Genomic DNA, 15,224 nt, shown 5'->3' with positions numbered 1-15,224 from the left:
GTTTCTACATTTGACTGAGAAGGAAAACAAGATCTGAAAGGCAACTCATGTTCTTGACACTTCTATGTCTTTGCATTAAATATGTGTGAAGTGGCTGATATGATCTGCACTCATGCCAACAAGTTAGCATGTTGGCATGATGAATGATTTATTATTTTAAGTCGATCAGAGCCGTTACGATCATGTTCGCTCTTTTGACTTTTGCGGACTTAACTAGATGAATTTAATAGATTATATAATCATGACTGTGAATGAATATTTCTCATATGAACACCTTGAAATTTGTTTAATGATATTCCAATGAGGAGGCCAGTAAAGCAGATGTACAATAGAGTTCTCTTTATTATAGTGCATTTTTATCAGCTGGTACAGGATGAGTTAAAAAAAAAAAAAGAAGGCAAAAAAGATACTTCAGAAATACATTTGTACAGAAACTGTCTTGAAAAATTAAAGCTTCAGAGTGGGTGGATGAAGTCGAGTTAAAATACATTTTCTTACAGAATAGTATATACATTTGTATTTCTTGCTGTGTACCAGATTATGTAACGCAACTACTGATGTTTATAGGAAATAACAAAAAAATAAATTAGTCATTCAGTTACACAAAATGACCAAGAAAACATCCAGTTGAAGAAAAACAAGAATGGGGAAAATTAATTTCCCTTTAGGAGGCCAGTGTGATATTATGACCTTAGAGTCGTCTTCACTCAGTAACAGGTGTGCACTGTTCGAGATTGTTTTTTTATTTTAAATTCAGTGCAGGAGCATTTGGGATCAATGGCAAACCATCACTGGTTGAACTGCTGTAACATTTTCACATGTACATTTTAACCGTCTGCTGGTGTAGAGTGGGGAGGGTCATAAGTGATGTTGTCATTGCCGTGTGTTTGTCTGTCTATCAGCAGGATCACCGAAAACCGCTAAACTGATTTCCGAAGAAATTTTGTGGAACGGTGGGCCGTGACCTGAGGAAGGACCCATGACATTTTGGAGCAGATAAGGATAAAGGGATGGATCCAGGACCCCCCCCCCCCCCCCCCCCCCCCCCCCCCCCACACACACACACCCACATACTTTCTTTAACATGGTGAGATAGGGCGTTAGCCTTGGCGGAGGTATGCGCCCTTCTAGTTGTCTACGGGTTGATTACAAAGGCTGATGGATAAACTCCTGAATTCACACCGGCCCGTGTTGTGCAAGCTGATGGGGATGTGCAAACGGCATCAGAGGGACATAATGTAAATAACAATAGGAGGGAAGTGCCCTGTATACATTGCCTGAAGCATTGAAGAGGCAATTTACAGTGCCGATTTTATAAAGCAGGTCGGAGCAAGCTCTCCAATTCAATTTGACCAAGAGCATGCGTGCGACTTCACACTCTGGAGGACAATCCAAACTTCCAATCACAAGAGCCAAACCTGAATCCAAACACTTGGTCCCGAGAGCATTTTACTCAAAACACGACGACAAACCTGGCAAGTCAGCTCATGCTAAAAGTAGACCAGGTCATGCGTGCACCAACAACAACTTAGAACAAAACCAGCCAAAAAAACTAATTAAAATAGAAAACAGACCCTAATCAAAATAACCAGATACAATAGAATATAAGACTACAAGTAAATAAAAATCCAGAGTGGGAGCAACTCTTAAAAAAAGAAGAAGAAGAAAAACAAAACGGCCTGATTGATCCAAAGGACTGAATGTAGCTCAACCAGAGGACACACACACATCCACCAGTGACATTGTATCTACACTCAATACACGCCATGAAAACATTTATTGCCTTTTGTCCTATTATCAATACGGTCTTAATGCCACTAGTAGATGTGGTTTTTTTTTTTTTTTATATATTTTTGTCAGATGACATCCAAGACTCAACATCCTGTTGTCCTTTGTGTTGGTTAAAAAACAGTACCTTTGGGTGTGCTGACGCTGCAGGAAGGAGGTGTTGGAGAGTTAACCGAGTTCAAGGCACAGCAGAGCTGCTCCCACTCTACGCACACATACAAACACACATTCTTCCTGACTCTTCAGGAGGAGAGACAAGGGGCGTGGGGGAGGGGGGAGCAAGTGAGACCAGCACCAGTGTGGTCTCCCTTTACAGAGATGACAGACAGGAGGAGAGGAGAGGGCGGGGGTGATAGATCATTTTGCGTTTTTTAGCTGGCTTGACAGCCAGTCCAGACCCTCGTAGAGACCATCTCCACTCGTGGCGCACGTGGACTGGATGTACCAGGTCCGGTTGTGCAGGCTGTGCAGTTGCAGCTTTTCTGTGATCTCAGCTCCATTCAGGGCATTGGGCAGGTCCTATGAGCGGAAAACCCAACGGTCAATGAACGCGGAAGAGAAAAAGTACTGAACTTTCCTGTTAGAGATCACTGCTTTTACTATTATTAGTCGGTTATTCATTAACGTAAAACTAATAGGCAACTATTTTCATTTTAGATTACATGTTGGAAAAAGCGCTTCATCTTCTCAAGTGTACATTATTACTTATTTTTACATTTTCTGAATAAACCATTGGGAAAATATGCTACTTTTTTTGAAGGACAATGACTCAAATTCACCTGTTTGTTGGCGAACACAAGCAGCACGGCATCCCTCAGCTCGTCCTCAGCCAACATTCGCATCAGCTCATCCTTCGCCTCAGAGATTCGCTCCCTGTCATTACTGTCGACTACGAAGATGAGGCCTGAAAATGGAGCATGGAGAGAGTGGATAAATGTCTTCATGTGTGATTGGGGATTCAGCCACCGATGGCCTGACGCTTGAAGAGACGTGGACACATCAGGACGCCATCTTACCTTGTGTGTTTTGGAAGTAATGCCTCCAGAGTGGCCGGATTTTGTCCTGACCACCAACATCCCACACTGTAAAACTGATGTTCTTGTATTCTACCGTCTCAACATTAAAACCTGCGGATGAAGGGGAAACACAAAGAGGGGGACTAAAGTTAAGACTGCAGGCTCTTATCATCAGAACCGCTGAACCAGTCAGCATGAGGGTCGAGCTCCTGATGCTGCGGGAGAGGACTCACCGATGGTGGGGATTGTGGTCACAATTTCACCCAGTTTGAGCTTGTACAGGATGGTGGTCTTTCCAGCGGCATCCAACCCGACCATCAGGATCCTCATCTCTTTCTTGCCAAACAATCCTTTGAACGCGGAAAGGAAACTCCCCATCTTGGCTCACCTGTGAAAGGACAAAGGATATCCAGTGGTCAGATATCAAACAAATTGTGGTACTATACAGGAAACATGGCCAGAGATTATCAAAGCTAGGGCTGGGCGATATGGCAGAAAACTTTATCACGATATACGTGTTTTATATCGGTCGATATCAATAATTTTTATGACCTAAGAAAAAAAAACACGAGCCAACGAGATGGCGCAACCAAACGTGATACTGTTACATGATTGGCTATTAGGCGTGTCACTCCATACGTTGCCAGGTACCAGAGGACGAGTGCCGGCGTAGCTAGCGGCCGGCGTATCTAGACTCTTTGCTCCGGTTTCTTCCAACGGGGAAAAAAAACCTATCAAAACGTTCTATCGAACGCATTTTCTATTGATATTGATTACGTGTCTATCGCGATACATATCGTTATCGTTTTATCGCCCAGCCCTAACAAAGCCTTTGTGTTCCACCTGTAAAAGCTGATTTTGTCGGCCGGGCTGTTAGAGGTTGCTGGCAATGTTGGTACAAAGAGAATTCAACACCACCTGCTATAGCCTGTAAATGCCATTCAAAACTGAATATAAAGAAGCATGTGCATGAGCATCTGCAATTTCAAGTTCACCTTAGCCCATTACATGTAAAAAAAAACTAAAACAATTTAAACCCTGAAAGCACACAGCTGCAGTGAACGCTCCTCCCAAGTGAAACAAAGTCAAAAGAGGCCACTGAAAGATGTTACAAGCTGATGATGGGCTACAATTACATGTAATTATATTCCATAAATATATGACCTAATTTCAATTCAGTTTACTTTTGTGCTCAGTCTCTACCTCTTTTTTTATGTTGTCAGCAACATAGAAAAGTAATGATTGAAATTTAAATATATTTAAGTGAAATTCCTTATGATTGACATCACACACAGAGAGAGAGAGAGAGAGAGAGAGAGAGAGAGAGAGAGAGAGAGAGAGAGAGATTAGATTTTTAAAACACAATGTTTATTAAGATTTACCAGAGAACATCACGGTCCTCTACAAAAGAAATGAAAAAAAAAACACAGCAACAAAAAAAACTGCAAAAAAACAGAATAAATCAGGTCATAAACACAGAGTGAGAGATGAGCTCTCCCTCCTCCGCTGAACACACAGCCTGGTTTAAAAACTCTTGTATGTCGTTCATCAGAGAGTGGAACCTGAAGTCCACTCTCACTCTGGCTCTCACCAGAGACACGTACAAGTGTGTCAGCTCGTGGCCGGACACATTTCCTATCTTGTCTTTCCTGCTTTCATAAATCGACAGTTTGGCCTGACCAACCACAAAATTCAGCAACTGCCACTTTTTAGCATCTTGTTTTCTGTAGCCAGCACCAAAAATAAAAGCATTTCCCCAGAGAGAGAGAGAGAGAGAGAATGAACCGTGGCTGGATGACACACATACATAATTCCCCTCAGATCAACGACAGTCTTGAGTTCAACTTGCTGGCTGAGCCGGTCTGAGAGGCGTTTTTTTTCCTGAACCCAACAGTCTGGTTAAGCTGCATAGTTTGAGCCAACGCAGTCACCGTCTGCTTTGTCCTGTATGTTTGGATGCAGATATCCCTGCTAAACTTGACCCTAATGTGTAAATCATTTTAGGGACTTCGACTAACATTTGATTTTTTTGGTTGCTTTCCTCTGTTTATTTGAAAATGTTTGGGTGCAGCGATGTTAAATATCTAGCAAAGTGTTGACGACGGACTGAGAAAAGCATAAATGAGTTCATCCTTTTCTACCCTCCTCAGATTTATCCTGCGACTGCATATGACGGTTGCCAACTCACAAACTGGGTCTCACTGACATTTGATCAATATTTCTGCAGGTTCATCTTCTCTCAATATGGCAACCATATGGGCAAAATCTCCAGGGGTAAAAAAACAAAAAACAGGTGTAGCAGCTGTAATTGAACGCGTTATACAGGAGGTGAAGGGGCAGGTTATGTGAACACTGAATGGAGTGTGAACTCCCTGAGGGAGTAGTGGGAAATAACTCCCAGCACTCACTCGTGACCAGCAGCCGAGACTGATCGTGTCAGCAGAGGCAGGAAACACAATCCACCAGTGGCAAAGCAACAACAAAAAACTCATGTTTAAAGATATGGTTCATTCAACTGGGGTTGGGGTGGACGTCCAGCTTCACAGACACATCAGGAGGGCCTGTTGGAGACAGATTCCCCTTCGAGGACACAGGGATGACAGGTCCCTGTTAACAGGGCCCCGAGTCATTCTTAGACAGTACTGAGGATTGATATGAGAGGAAGGCTAATCAGATGATTGACACCCGATCACTGTTGTTCAAATGCAGTTAATGCGCCATGTAAAAGTTGAAAATAATGGGAAAGAACTCCACTAGTTTGATAAGACTCGTGTATTTTATTCACTGTGGTCGGTTGTGGTCACGCTGGGCTCGGGTAGTTTACCCCATTGCCCCAAAAAGCACTGATCCATGTCGCTGTAAAGGCTGTGAGAGGTGATGTTGACAGGCGATCCTCTGTTAGCACGCAGCCGGGAGGCTAACCTAGCTTCGGTTAACGACTCGCCGACACCGACAGTGGATCACTGAAGCGTAAACATCACGAGTAACAAGATGATGACGACGACGGAAAAAGATCTTCTGGTTTGTTTGTTTTTTTCACTTTAGGATCAAATGTTTTCAACTTCTTAAGTCGTGCTAAAGTTCACAAGCTAAAGAAACAGCTGACGAACTTCAAGCGTCAACAACGACGTTCGGCCAACCTGTAGCCACGACGACGTGAACACTCCTTACCTTTGCTTCAATGAAAGACCTACACACGCGCCACGCGAATTTAAAAATATTTTAAAATAATGATATTACCTTTTTTTTCTTACGCTTGTTAGTTCTTCTGGGATATTTCGACGTATTCCTGTTCAACAACAAAATGGCGATTACCGGCGGCGACGTCGTCGTCGTCTTCTTCTCCGTCGACGTCATGGCCACGCCCCTTCGTCTTCTTCTTCGTGTTTTTTTAAGGCGGATCCAAACAGTGGCTAGACTCATTACCGCCAGTAGAAGGTGTGGCAGCCATGTGCGCCCACTAGTTTAAATTCTCTTGCTATTCCTTTATTATCTCATACAAACCAGAAGGTACTAGAACTTTTTCTGATACTCATTTACTAAAATATTTACTTATTTAGACTGTAATCTAAAGCGTTTCTTTTCCTCATCTGGATTTCGGTGGATAAATGGTCACAGCCACTGTAGGGAGATCTTACAAGGAAACTTGACTGTGAAGATGGAGGGAGGACAAATTAGGATTTTTTTCTTTGCCAAACATATCAGAAGATGTTCTTGTACGTGAAGGAAGAACTGAAGCATTTGTCTCAACTCTCTTTTAGTTTTCATATGAGGAATCTATAGATCCGGGGCTGTTTCAGCAGCAGAGGCCGGTATAACCTGTGTGACCTGAAGAGTTGTGTTCTACTGCATTCTGACAGTGCGTCATTGAAGCATTTAGGCCAATTGGACAACCACACGCTTTCATAAAAACTACTTTCACTCAAAAAAAATGGATGGTAAAGGCATTATTAACCCACATCTGTGCCCTGACCTTTGAGGCCACAGTTGCATTGGCAGACAATACAAAACTGCCTCTTGATTTTTTTGAAACACCGCCCATGTGTGATTTGTGATGGCAGATGATTTTTAAAAGGGATTATACTTTGACAGTGAGGTATAGAGAGCTGCTTTTTGGGCTTCATTTAATTTGAACATTAATCAAATATTCTGATAATTTGGAGTCATTTTTGAAGCACAGGTTCTCTGGTTCCAATTTCACAATCGGATGGATTTCTTGCTTCTCTGTTTCATATGATAGAAAATTGAATATCTTTGTCTTCTGGAGTGCAAGTCGGACAAAAAAAAAGACATCTTTGGATAGCAGTTTGTTTTTAAAAACTGTGCAAGCTTTTAAACTATTTTCTGACATGTTATGGCCCAAACGACCAATTGAGACACTGTGACAGAAAAGGTGTATCTTTAATTTTTCTTCTCCTCAGATTTGGTTAGCTTTTTTGGTCAACCACTAAATCACAGTATAAAATCTTGATCATACGTTGAATTTCTGCACTGAATCCACTAGATGGGGCTCCATCAATGCTTGTTGGTTGTTTTCCCCCCCAGAAGAACCAGAAGATTTTGGAAGAAGAACATAAGAGTGTGTTTGATTGGAAGAACAGACTATTGGACCTCTAATAACATACTATGTTTGCTTCCTTTAATTTCAAACCACATGGATCATTTTCTTCCTACATCCAGGGCTGGATGCTGGCTGCTGTGCTTTGCTGTGCCTGATGGATTTATGCTGCTTAATGGCAATGATTATAATGTCATATAAGGGGTATACTTTTTTTTTTTCCTTTTAACTTCCTCTTCTCTTAAGTTAAGGGATTCAAACTGTTGCTCAAGGATAATCAGGGTGAATGTTTTCAGTCCTTAGACCTTGAACCTGAGTTCCAGACTCCAAACATGAAACCACATCGCTGCTTTTCATGTGATTACTGATCAACCAAATAGAAATTTAAGCAAAAAAAATGTATTTGTGAGGGGACAATTTAAACGGATAGTTAAAGACGAGAGGAGGTGACCAAAAATAAACTCCTTCGACATCAGAGAAACGCAATTTGTTTAAAGTCTGAGCCCATAGTCGGGTTGGATTCTCGTGCGTAAAACCAGAATGGCTGGAGACCCGAACACCCTAATGACGCCCACACACCCACGTGCATTCGGGATTTCTTTACTGCAGCAGGTAAACCAAGTCACCCCCGCAGCTGCGTCCACCTGGGTGGCGTTATACAGTGGGAGGCAACGCGCAAAAATATTGAGAGTCCAATGACGAGAGAGAGCCCTGCCTCCCCGCGGACTACTGGGCCAGGCGCACCGGATTCAAGGTTTGTGTGCATGTGGCGCCCCTTGCAGAGTTGCGCCGAGCAGACGGCACAGACTTTCTCCGTTGGAAGAATCAGCGAGATGAAGAGCAGCGCCGACCCGGCACCATGCGCTCCAGGCTCCCACGGACCCCCTGCCTACTGCGACTCGTTGCGCTCTGCATCCTCCTCTCGCACACCGCTGCTTACTTTGGGTCAGATTATGTTTCTTTGTATGTATCTGCGGCTATTATACGAAGCTTTTGTTTGCATTTGTTGTGTTAATCCTTAAAAAGAGATGATAACGGCAACAAGCTTCGACCAATTTTACGCACGCGTTAATTGCGCACAAACTATAAATTGTTAATTCACAGTTTTACAAATGTTTGTGCGAATGCGTTGCAGTAAAAGATAATCACCGTTAGTGGAAATCTAAGAGGTATCTCAACCAAATCGGGAAGAATGAGCTATTTGGCACTTTTGTGATTGTCTCCGATTTGTTTATCTCTTTTTTTTATTCCAGTACATGGGTTCATACTGTAAACAGTATGGACACCTAGCAGGGGCATCCAAATAACAGGCTACCAATTTATCATTGAAATAATAATTTTAGGAATTAATATTTGCAGCGTAAAGAGAAAAACAACTTGGCTACAACGCTCAGACTCGTCACTGTCACATCTTCCTTTATTATGGGCAGAATCTCCTGAATAATGGAGCTTTTTTTTTTTTTTTTTTACTACAGTCAAATTCTGTAGTTAATTTCAAGCGTATAGAATATATTTTAACCATATGGGCTCACAAGTTCCATAACGTGTCTCCTTTCTTTCCTCCACCAGGCTGACGGGTCGGGAGCCCCTGGTGTTTCTACCCGGTCCCTTTTCCAATGAGCCTCCGACGGGGAAGGCGCACCTGAAGCAGTGCGAGCAGATGACCCTGACCCGGCGGCAGAAGAGGCTCTGTCGCCGGGAGCCCGGCCTGGCCGAGACGCTGCGGGAGTCGGTGCGCCTCAGCCTCCTGGAGTGTCGCTACCAGTTCAGGAGCGAGCGCTGGAACTGCAGCCTGGACGGCCGAGGGAGCCTGTTGAAGAGAGGTAAGAACTTCAGGTCACTCAGAGTCTTTATCTGCATTTGCCTGATGTGAGACAGGTGCATAGCAGCCACCCCCTCTTATATATCTCCATCACCCACCTAGGTGACATGCAGTGTGTGTGTCTCTGAGAAGGATACCAAGTTATCACAAGTTGAGCTTTTATAAAAGTTTGGAGCCGAGAGTGAAAAAAAGGGATCAGACATGATTCTTGTCTAACTTGAATATATATTTATCATTTTGACCCATAAACCACATGAACACTTGGTCTCACAGAAAATTTAACAAAAAAAGTTTTTTTTAAAAAGAAAAAGATAGATTTTTTTTTTTTAGATTATTCATTGGTTTCAGTATTTGTTTTTGACTTATCATGCAAACCGAGACAGTTTTTCTTTACTGCATCACTGATTTTACCAAGTAGATGCAACTTCCCAGGTCACAGTAAGCCATCTAAGCAACTAATTCACTGTGATGCATCTCATTTAAATTCAGTAATTTGTTACATGACATTTGTTACTCGACCTCAAACGAGCACCTTTGAAAAAAAAGTTTTCCGTTACTTGTCTCTTCTTTTTTTTTCTGCATGGTCCGATACGACCATCGATTAGAAAAATAGATGTGTCCGCGCAAAATCCCCATATTGCATGAAGCTCAAATCCCCCCGCAGGTCTGCTGTGCATGAAATAAATAAATAAATAAAAGCCTCGGGATCTTCCAGGAGTTATGCATATGATATCAGTGTGTGGGTGAGCATGAACAGGTCAGCATGGAGGTAATGAGGGAGTAGAAAAGCCAAGAAATGTGGTGCGGTGCGGTGCGCAGCGCTCAGGCCCTGTGGTTATTTTTATCTCGGGGAAAGCGCCCATTCCCAGAGGAAAAGGGTGGCGTGATTGCCCACTTTCATCTGGGAAAATCCTTCCTAGTCAAAATAACAATTAATTGGATCAAAATATACCCTGGTGACGGCTCTGGGTGAAGCAAATAACAGTGCGAAACCAGAAGGGAAAGGTCAGAAGAGGAATTATGACACAGGGAAACTTGCAGTAGAATGCCGACGTTGTTTTTAAACCATGACAACGTAGCGAGCACTTTGTAAATACTTTCACCTAAAGGTTTATGGTGACGATTGTAAACCATAAAATATCCCCTGGAGCTTTTAACCCAGTGTGTTTCTGATACCATGACTAGCTCTTTTATTAATGTAGCTCTTTAAATTTGTCCAGACAAAACTGAATTTTGTTTTAATTGACATTTATAATTTTTTTTCTTTTCTTCATCTCAGCGTTCAAGGAGACTGCCTTCCTGCTGGCAGTGTCGTCCGCGGCGCTGACCCATGCCCTCGCCAAAGCGTGCAGCTCGGGCCGGATGGAGCGGTGCACGTGCGACGACTCCCCCGGCATCCAGCATCGCGAGGCGTGGCAGTGGGGGGTCTGCGGCGACAACCTGAAGTACAGCACCAAGTTCCTGAAGAAGTTCCTCGGCCAAAAGAGGGTCAGCAAGGACATGAGGGCTCAGGTCGACACGCACAACATCAACGTCGGAATTCGGGTGAGTGCGAACAGATGCACACAAAGAGTTTGAGCAGGAATATTACAGTAAAAATACCCCACGTTGCCACCCAAGCCCAAGACATCACAAACCCCAGCGACACCTGAGCCAGGCTTCGCTAAATTAGCTGGGCTCCAATCTTACACGACGATTGTACCTCTTGACACACTCCCGCACCATCAGGAGATAGAGAACTGCAATCCTCACCTGCATAATCTTTCTCAGTGCCAGCCAGACAAACGCCCCCCCCCCCTCCTTTATTCGCTGCCGTCGTTGGCCTTGGTGGATAACGCAGTGGGCGGAGGGTGAGGCGGCGCGGCAGACGGCTGTGGGATCGGTGGAGCCAGGTGTTCTCAGGCATGATAAAGCTTGCCGTGCGGGCCCTACAGAAAATTAAAGGTCTCATGTCGGAGAGAACGATTATAACCGAGGCCTCTTTTATTTTTTAATATACGAGCTGGCATTTTTTTCCTCTTACTGGATCCACTGTGCTCTCTCCATAAATCCACCTGATGTTCATAAGCGCCACTGTGGAGCTCTGAGACGGCAGGCCCCGGGGTCCCACTCCGGCGGCTCACACCCAAGCGAGAGCCAGTGGAGACCAGAAAAAAAAAAAAAGGAAGAAGGGCAAAACACGACGGGAAGAACTTTAGGGCAACTTTCTTATCTCATCTTTCCTGAGTTAAATGTTTTCCTCACTTTTCACTAATGTGGCTCAGAGGAGCCGCGTTAACAAAAACGTGAAGTGACAGCCCCCCCCCCCCCCCCCCCCGAACACACACACACACACACACATCTCTCAGTAATGGTTCTCTGGAGCCCCCCGAGGCATTCATACCTGCAAAGGGAGGAACTGAGCAGAACTTTTCAACCCCAGCAGTACCCTCTGGCTCTCTCTCTGTGTGTGTGTGTGTGTGTGTGTGACCTGTCTCTGGCCCCCGCCAAAGACAGCAGCCTGAGTGATCGTGCCCCCATCACTGACCATCAAGCTCGGTGAACTATTCACCTGCGGTCGGTGGCGACCATCGCGAAAAAAAAACCCCGCTGCTAATTTTTTTTCTGGCACTTCTTGCGCAGAAAAAAAAAAAAAAAAAAAAAAAAAAGAAGTCTTATCAGTGTTTTCCATGAGCAGGCATGTGCTAAGAACAGGGTGGAGAGATTCCACCGTCTGCGCCGTTTGTCACCTCTGCCTCGAGGCTCGAGGGAAGAGAGACAGGAGACAGAGCTAGTTTCAACACATTGAGGGGAGAGAAGAAAGAATCGCACGAGCTGTCCAAGTGAGAAATGTGTGATAGATGAAATACAGCATCCTGAGCAGTCCCCCTCAATCCATTATGTCAAAATTTTTGACTGAGGTGAGCTAAAGGCTCACCGGCTGCAGACCACCACCCCTACACCCTCTACCCTCCCTGCAGGAAACTGTCTCACTCTGTCCAGATAGACCTCCCAGATAAGAGGCCAGGTAATGAATCAAACAGAAGGAAACTGACACCTCTCTTCCCCCCCCCCCCCCCTCCCATCTCAGGCTGTGAAGAGCGGGCTGAAGACGACCTGCAAGTGTCACGGTGTCTCGGGCTCTTGCGCCATACGGACCTGCTGGAAGCAGCTGTCGCCCTTCCACGACACCGGCCGGCTGCTGAAGTACCGATACGACACGGCGGTGCGCGTGCTGAGCGTCACCAACGCGGCCACGGGCGAGACGGAGCTCGCGGGGCCCCGCCGCCACGGCCAGAGCCTCCGCACTACTGACCTGGTCTACCTGGAGGACTCCCCCAGCTTCTGCCGGCCGTCCCGCTACTCGCCGGGCACAGGCGGCCGGTCGTGTGTCAAGGACACCAGCTGCCAGAGTCTGTGCTGCGGACGGGGCTACAACACGGCCATGCGCCTCACGAGCATGTCCTGCCACTGCCAGGTACGCTGGTGCTGTCACGTGGAGTGTCAGACGTGTGTGCGAGAGGAGGAGGTGTACACCTGCAAAGCGGCATAATCAAATGATGAGATAGGAGAAATATAGGGGGCGCGTTAAGACACATACACACAGACTGAACTGTAATCTCCTAGAGACAGTACACTGCCCCGATCGCACACCAGAGCACGTCTTTGCAGACCTCCGCTCTGAGTTGCACGTTTGTTTGTTTTTTCGGCGCGAGGAACACGCATTCCCAACGTTATGAAATTGCCGCTTACTCGCTAATCATCGCCGGCAGCGATTTGATACGCAGCCGCTCACAGTAGGTGAGGATTGTTTGTTAAAGCCACTCTGCTCTCCTCTCACTGGATGCACTGAACTCCCACTCTCCTGGGACAGAGGAAGAACAAGCTCTTACAACCGCCAGGTACTGTGGACCGGACCGGACGCCACCAGCAGCGCGACGTCAAGCCCCCCGCAGGGGAGCGCCGACACTGACTTTGTTGTTATTGTAATTACCCTCTTTTCATTTGACTATTTATTGTATCAGTCATTGTGTCTGTTGTACTGCTGCTTCATACTTATAACCGTTGTTTGTTTGTTTTTAATAATCTAGAGTTGCCACTAAGGTCTAACACGGCCTTCAAAGGAATCTACCTGTCTGTCTCTCCGTCTGCTGTGCTCTACTTTCTCCTTGTTAGGGTTGTCTTCTGAGTTAAAAGCACTTACGTTGCTCTTGCTACGACATGATACAAAGCGTATAGTAAATCATAGAGGTTAGAGGGGGAAAAAAAATGTCGAGTGTCTAAATGCGTGTGTGCGCGCGTATGAATGCAACCACTGGAAGCTCTGACGGGCCGCTGCATACGCATTGTGACCGCGTGCATGGACCGGTTTATTGTTGTTGAGAAACGAGCCGGGTTTCAGTTGCTCTTATGGAAATGTGTATGGAAATCTCTTGCATGTCGCCTAATGTGCGCTCAACAGAACAAAGGGAAATTCCCGGAGTGGTAATGAGGGAAACACCAAAACAACTCGCTGCGAAACAAGAATGAAACACTTAATTTGTGAACATACCCCCCCCCGCCCCCCCGTCTATTTATAGTCACACACTTTGCAATACTTTCATGTTTAAATTTCCCTGATTGAACCGTTTGGTTTTCAAAGTCTAATCCAGCCACATCTTTGTTCCCGATGCCTTTGAACACGGGGCCAACTCGTGCTCCTTATCTCCCCACATTTGCTCAATCATAGAAAATCACTGTTTATTACTCCAGTACATTCACAAATCAATGTGTGCAGGTCAAAAGTGCCCACTAGACCCAAAGGGTTTCCTTTTCATCGGCCAGTTTATGTTGAGCGATTCTGAACGTTATATATATAAGATATGAATATAACTCATGTCAGGGCTCCAGGCGTATGACAATGTGGAATTGTAATTTTCTACCTCACTTCATCGTTTTTGGGCAAATATCAGTAAGATTTATGAGCTATGCAGAGTTATTCTCACTCTGTAAATACACGTTCTCTCCTTTGCATCTGTTTGAGTAAAGTTTTCTGTACAGTTGGTTATATACATATACATAAATATACTTGTGTATATATATATATATATTTTTCAAAATTAAAAAAAAGAAATATATATTTCAAAAGTAAAAATGTTTTTCCTTGATCATGTTGCTTCGCATACTTATTTAAAACAAATAAGATGAATAAATGGACGTACGTTTGTAAAGAGCTTTATGCGTTTGTTGTGTCTTGTTCAGCTGACGCAGGTGGTCACCCTCCACCGTGCTCTCACACACACACACACACACACACACACACACACACACACACAGACACACACATACAGACACACACACACGCACACACGCACACACACACACACGTGCACACAGACCTCACACGCAACAAGGGAATACACCTGCCTGCAACTCTGCACCCTGCGTCTATCCCGCTGGTGAACCGCCCTGCCCTCCTTTTCATCTGAAAGGCCTGTGGTCTCGCTGCATCACCCTCAACCGCCCCCGTAGCAGGCGAGGAGAAGGGGGGGTGGGGGACACGCTTACAGGTGTTGTGCCTCTGGCCAGCACAACAACCACGACGACGATCATAATGACGATGATGACTCGGAGGAATGCCGTCTCGCTGAGCTCTTGACCCCCCGATTCCCCCATTAGAAAGTCAGAATCGGCCCGTCCCCCAGCACCGCGGCGATGAGAGCAGTTTACGTGCCATTATCCGGTGAGTCACAACCTTCATCAGCGACGCTGCGGCGCACAGAGGGCTATTGTGCGAGGCATTCATGTTTATGTGTGCGCTCCGGGGCCTTTGATGTTGCTCTCTAATTACCAAGATTACCCATTATTATTTCCTTATTAGAACATCGGCTTATAGGACCCAGACTATTGCAGAGAATTATAAAATAATTTTGAAAATTGCAAAGTTTCTCTCACAGGTTCAATCACCTCAAGAATCTCTCGAGGATGCTAGGTAAAGGGTTTAATGTCGGCGCAATTGATCTGACAGTGTGATGAGTATACGGCATGTTATACCCGAGTTATCTTTTAATATAACTTTTAG

General features: G+C 45.0%; 2 protein-coding genes across 2 annotated transcripts; one reads left to right on the top strand and one right to left on the bottom strand.

Annotated features, from left to right (window-relative positions):
* Positions 1–324: 324 nt before the first annotated feature.
* Positions 325–6,181, bottom strand: arf2a (ADP-ribosylation factor 2a). The gene is made up of 5 exons (XM_035616231.2): positions 6,045–6,181; positions 3,038–3,192; positions 2,805–2,915; positions 2,568–2,692; positions 325–2,307 (listed from the first exon to the last, which is right to left on the bottom strand). The coding sequence occupies exons 2-5, from the start codon at positions 3,180–3,182 to the stop codon at positions 2,146–2,148; spliced, it is 543 nt and encodes a 180-aa protein (XP_035472124.1). The 5' UTR covers positions 3,183–3,192; positions 6,045–6,181; the 3' UTR covers positions 325–2,145.
* A 1,451-nt stretch (positions 6,182–7,632) lies between these two features.
* On the top strand, positions 7,633–14,980 carry wnt9b (wingless-type MMTV integration site family, member 9B). Its single transcript, XM_035616223.2, has 4 exons — positions 7,633–8,307; positions 8,932–9,185; positions 10,464–10,729; positions 12,255–14,980. The coding sequence occupies exons 1-4, from the start codon at positions 8,222–8,224 to the stop codon at positions 12,714–12,716; spliced, it is 1,068 nt and encodes a 355-aa protein (XP_035472116.2). The 5' UTR covers positions 7,633–8,221; the 3' UTR covers positions 12,717–14,980.
* The last annotated feature ends 244 nt before the right edge of the window (positions 14,981–15,224 follow it).

This window comes from Scophthalmus maximus, chromosome 17 (genome assembly GCF_022379125.1).
Source record: "Scophthalmus maximus strain ysfricsl-2021 chromosome 17, ASM2237912v1, whole genome shotgun sequence".
Classification (NCBI taxonomy): Eukaryota; Metazoa; Chordata; class Actinopteri; order Pleuronectiformes; family Scophthalmidae; genus Scophthalmus; species Scophthalmus maximus.
Note: the sequence above shows the minus strand (reverse complement) of the source record. Positions and strands in the feature narration are given on the sequence as shown.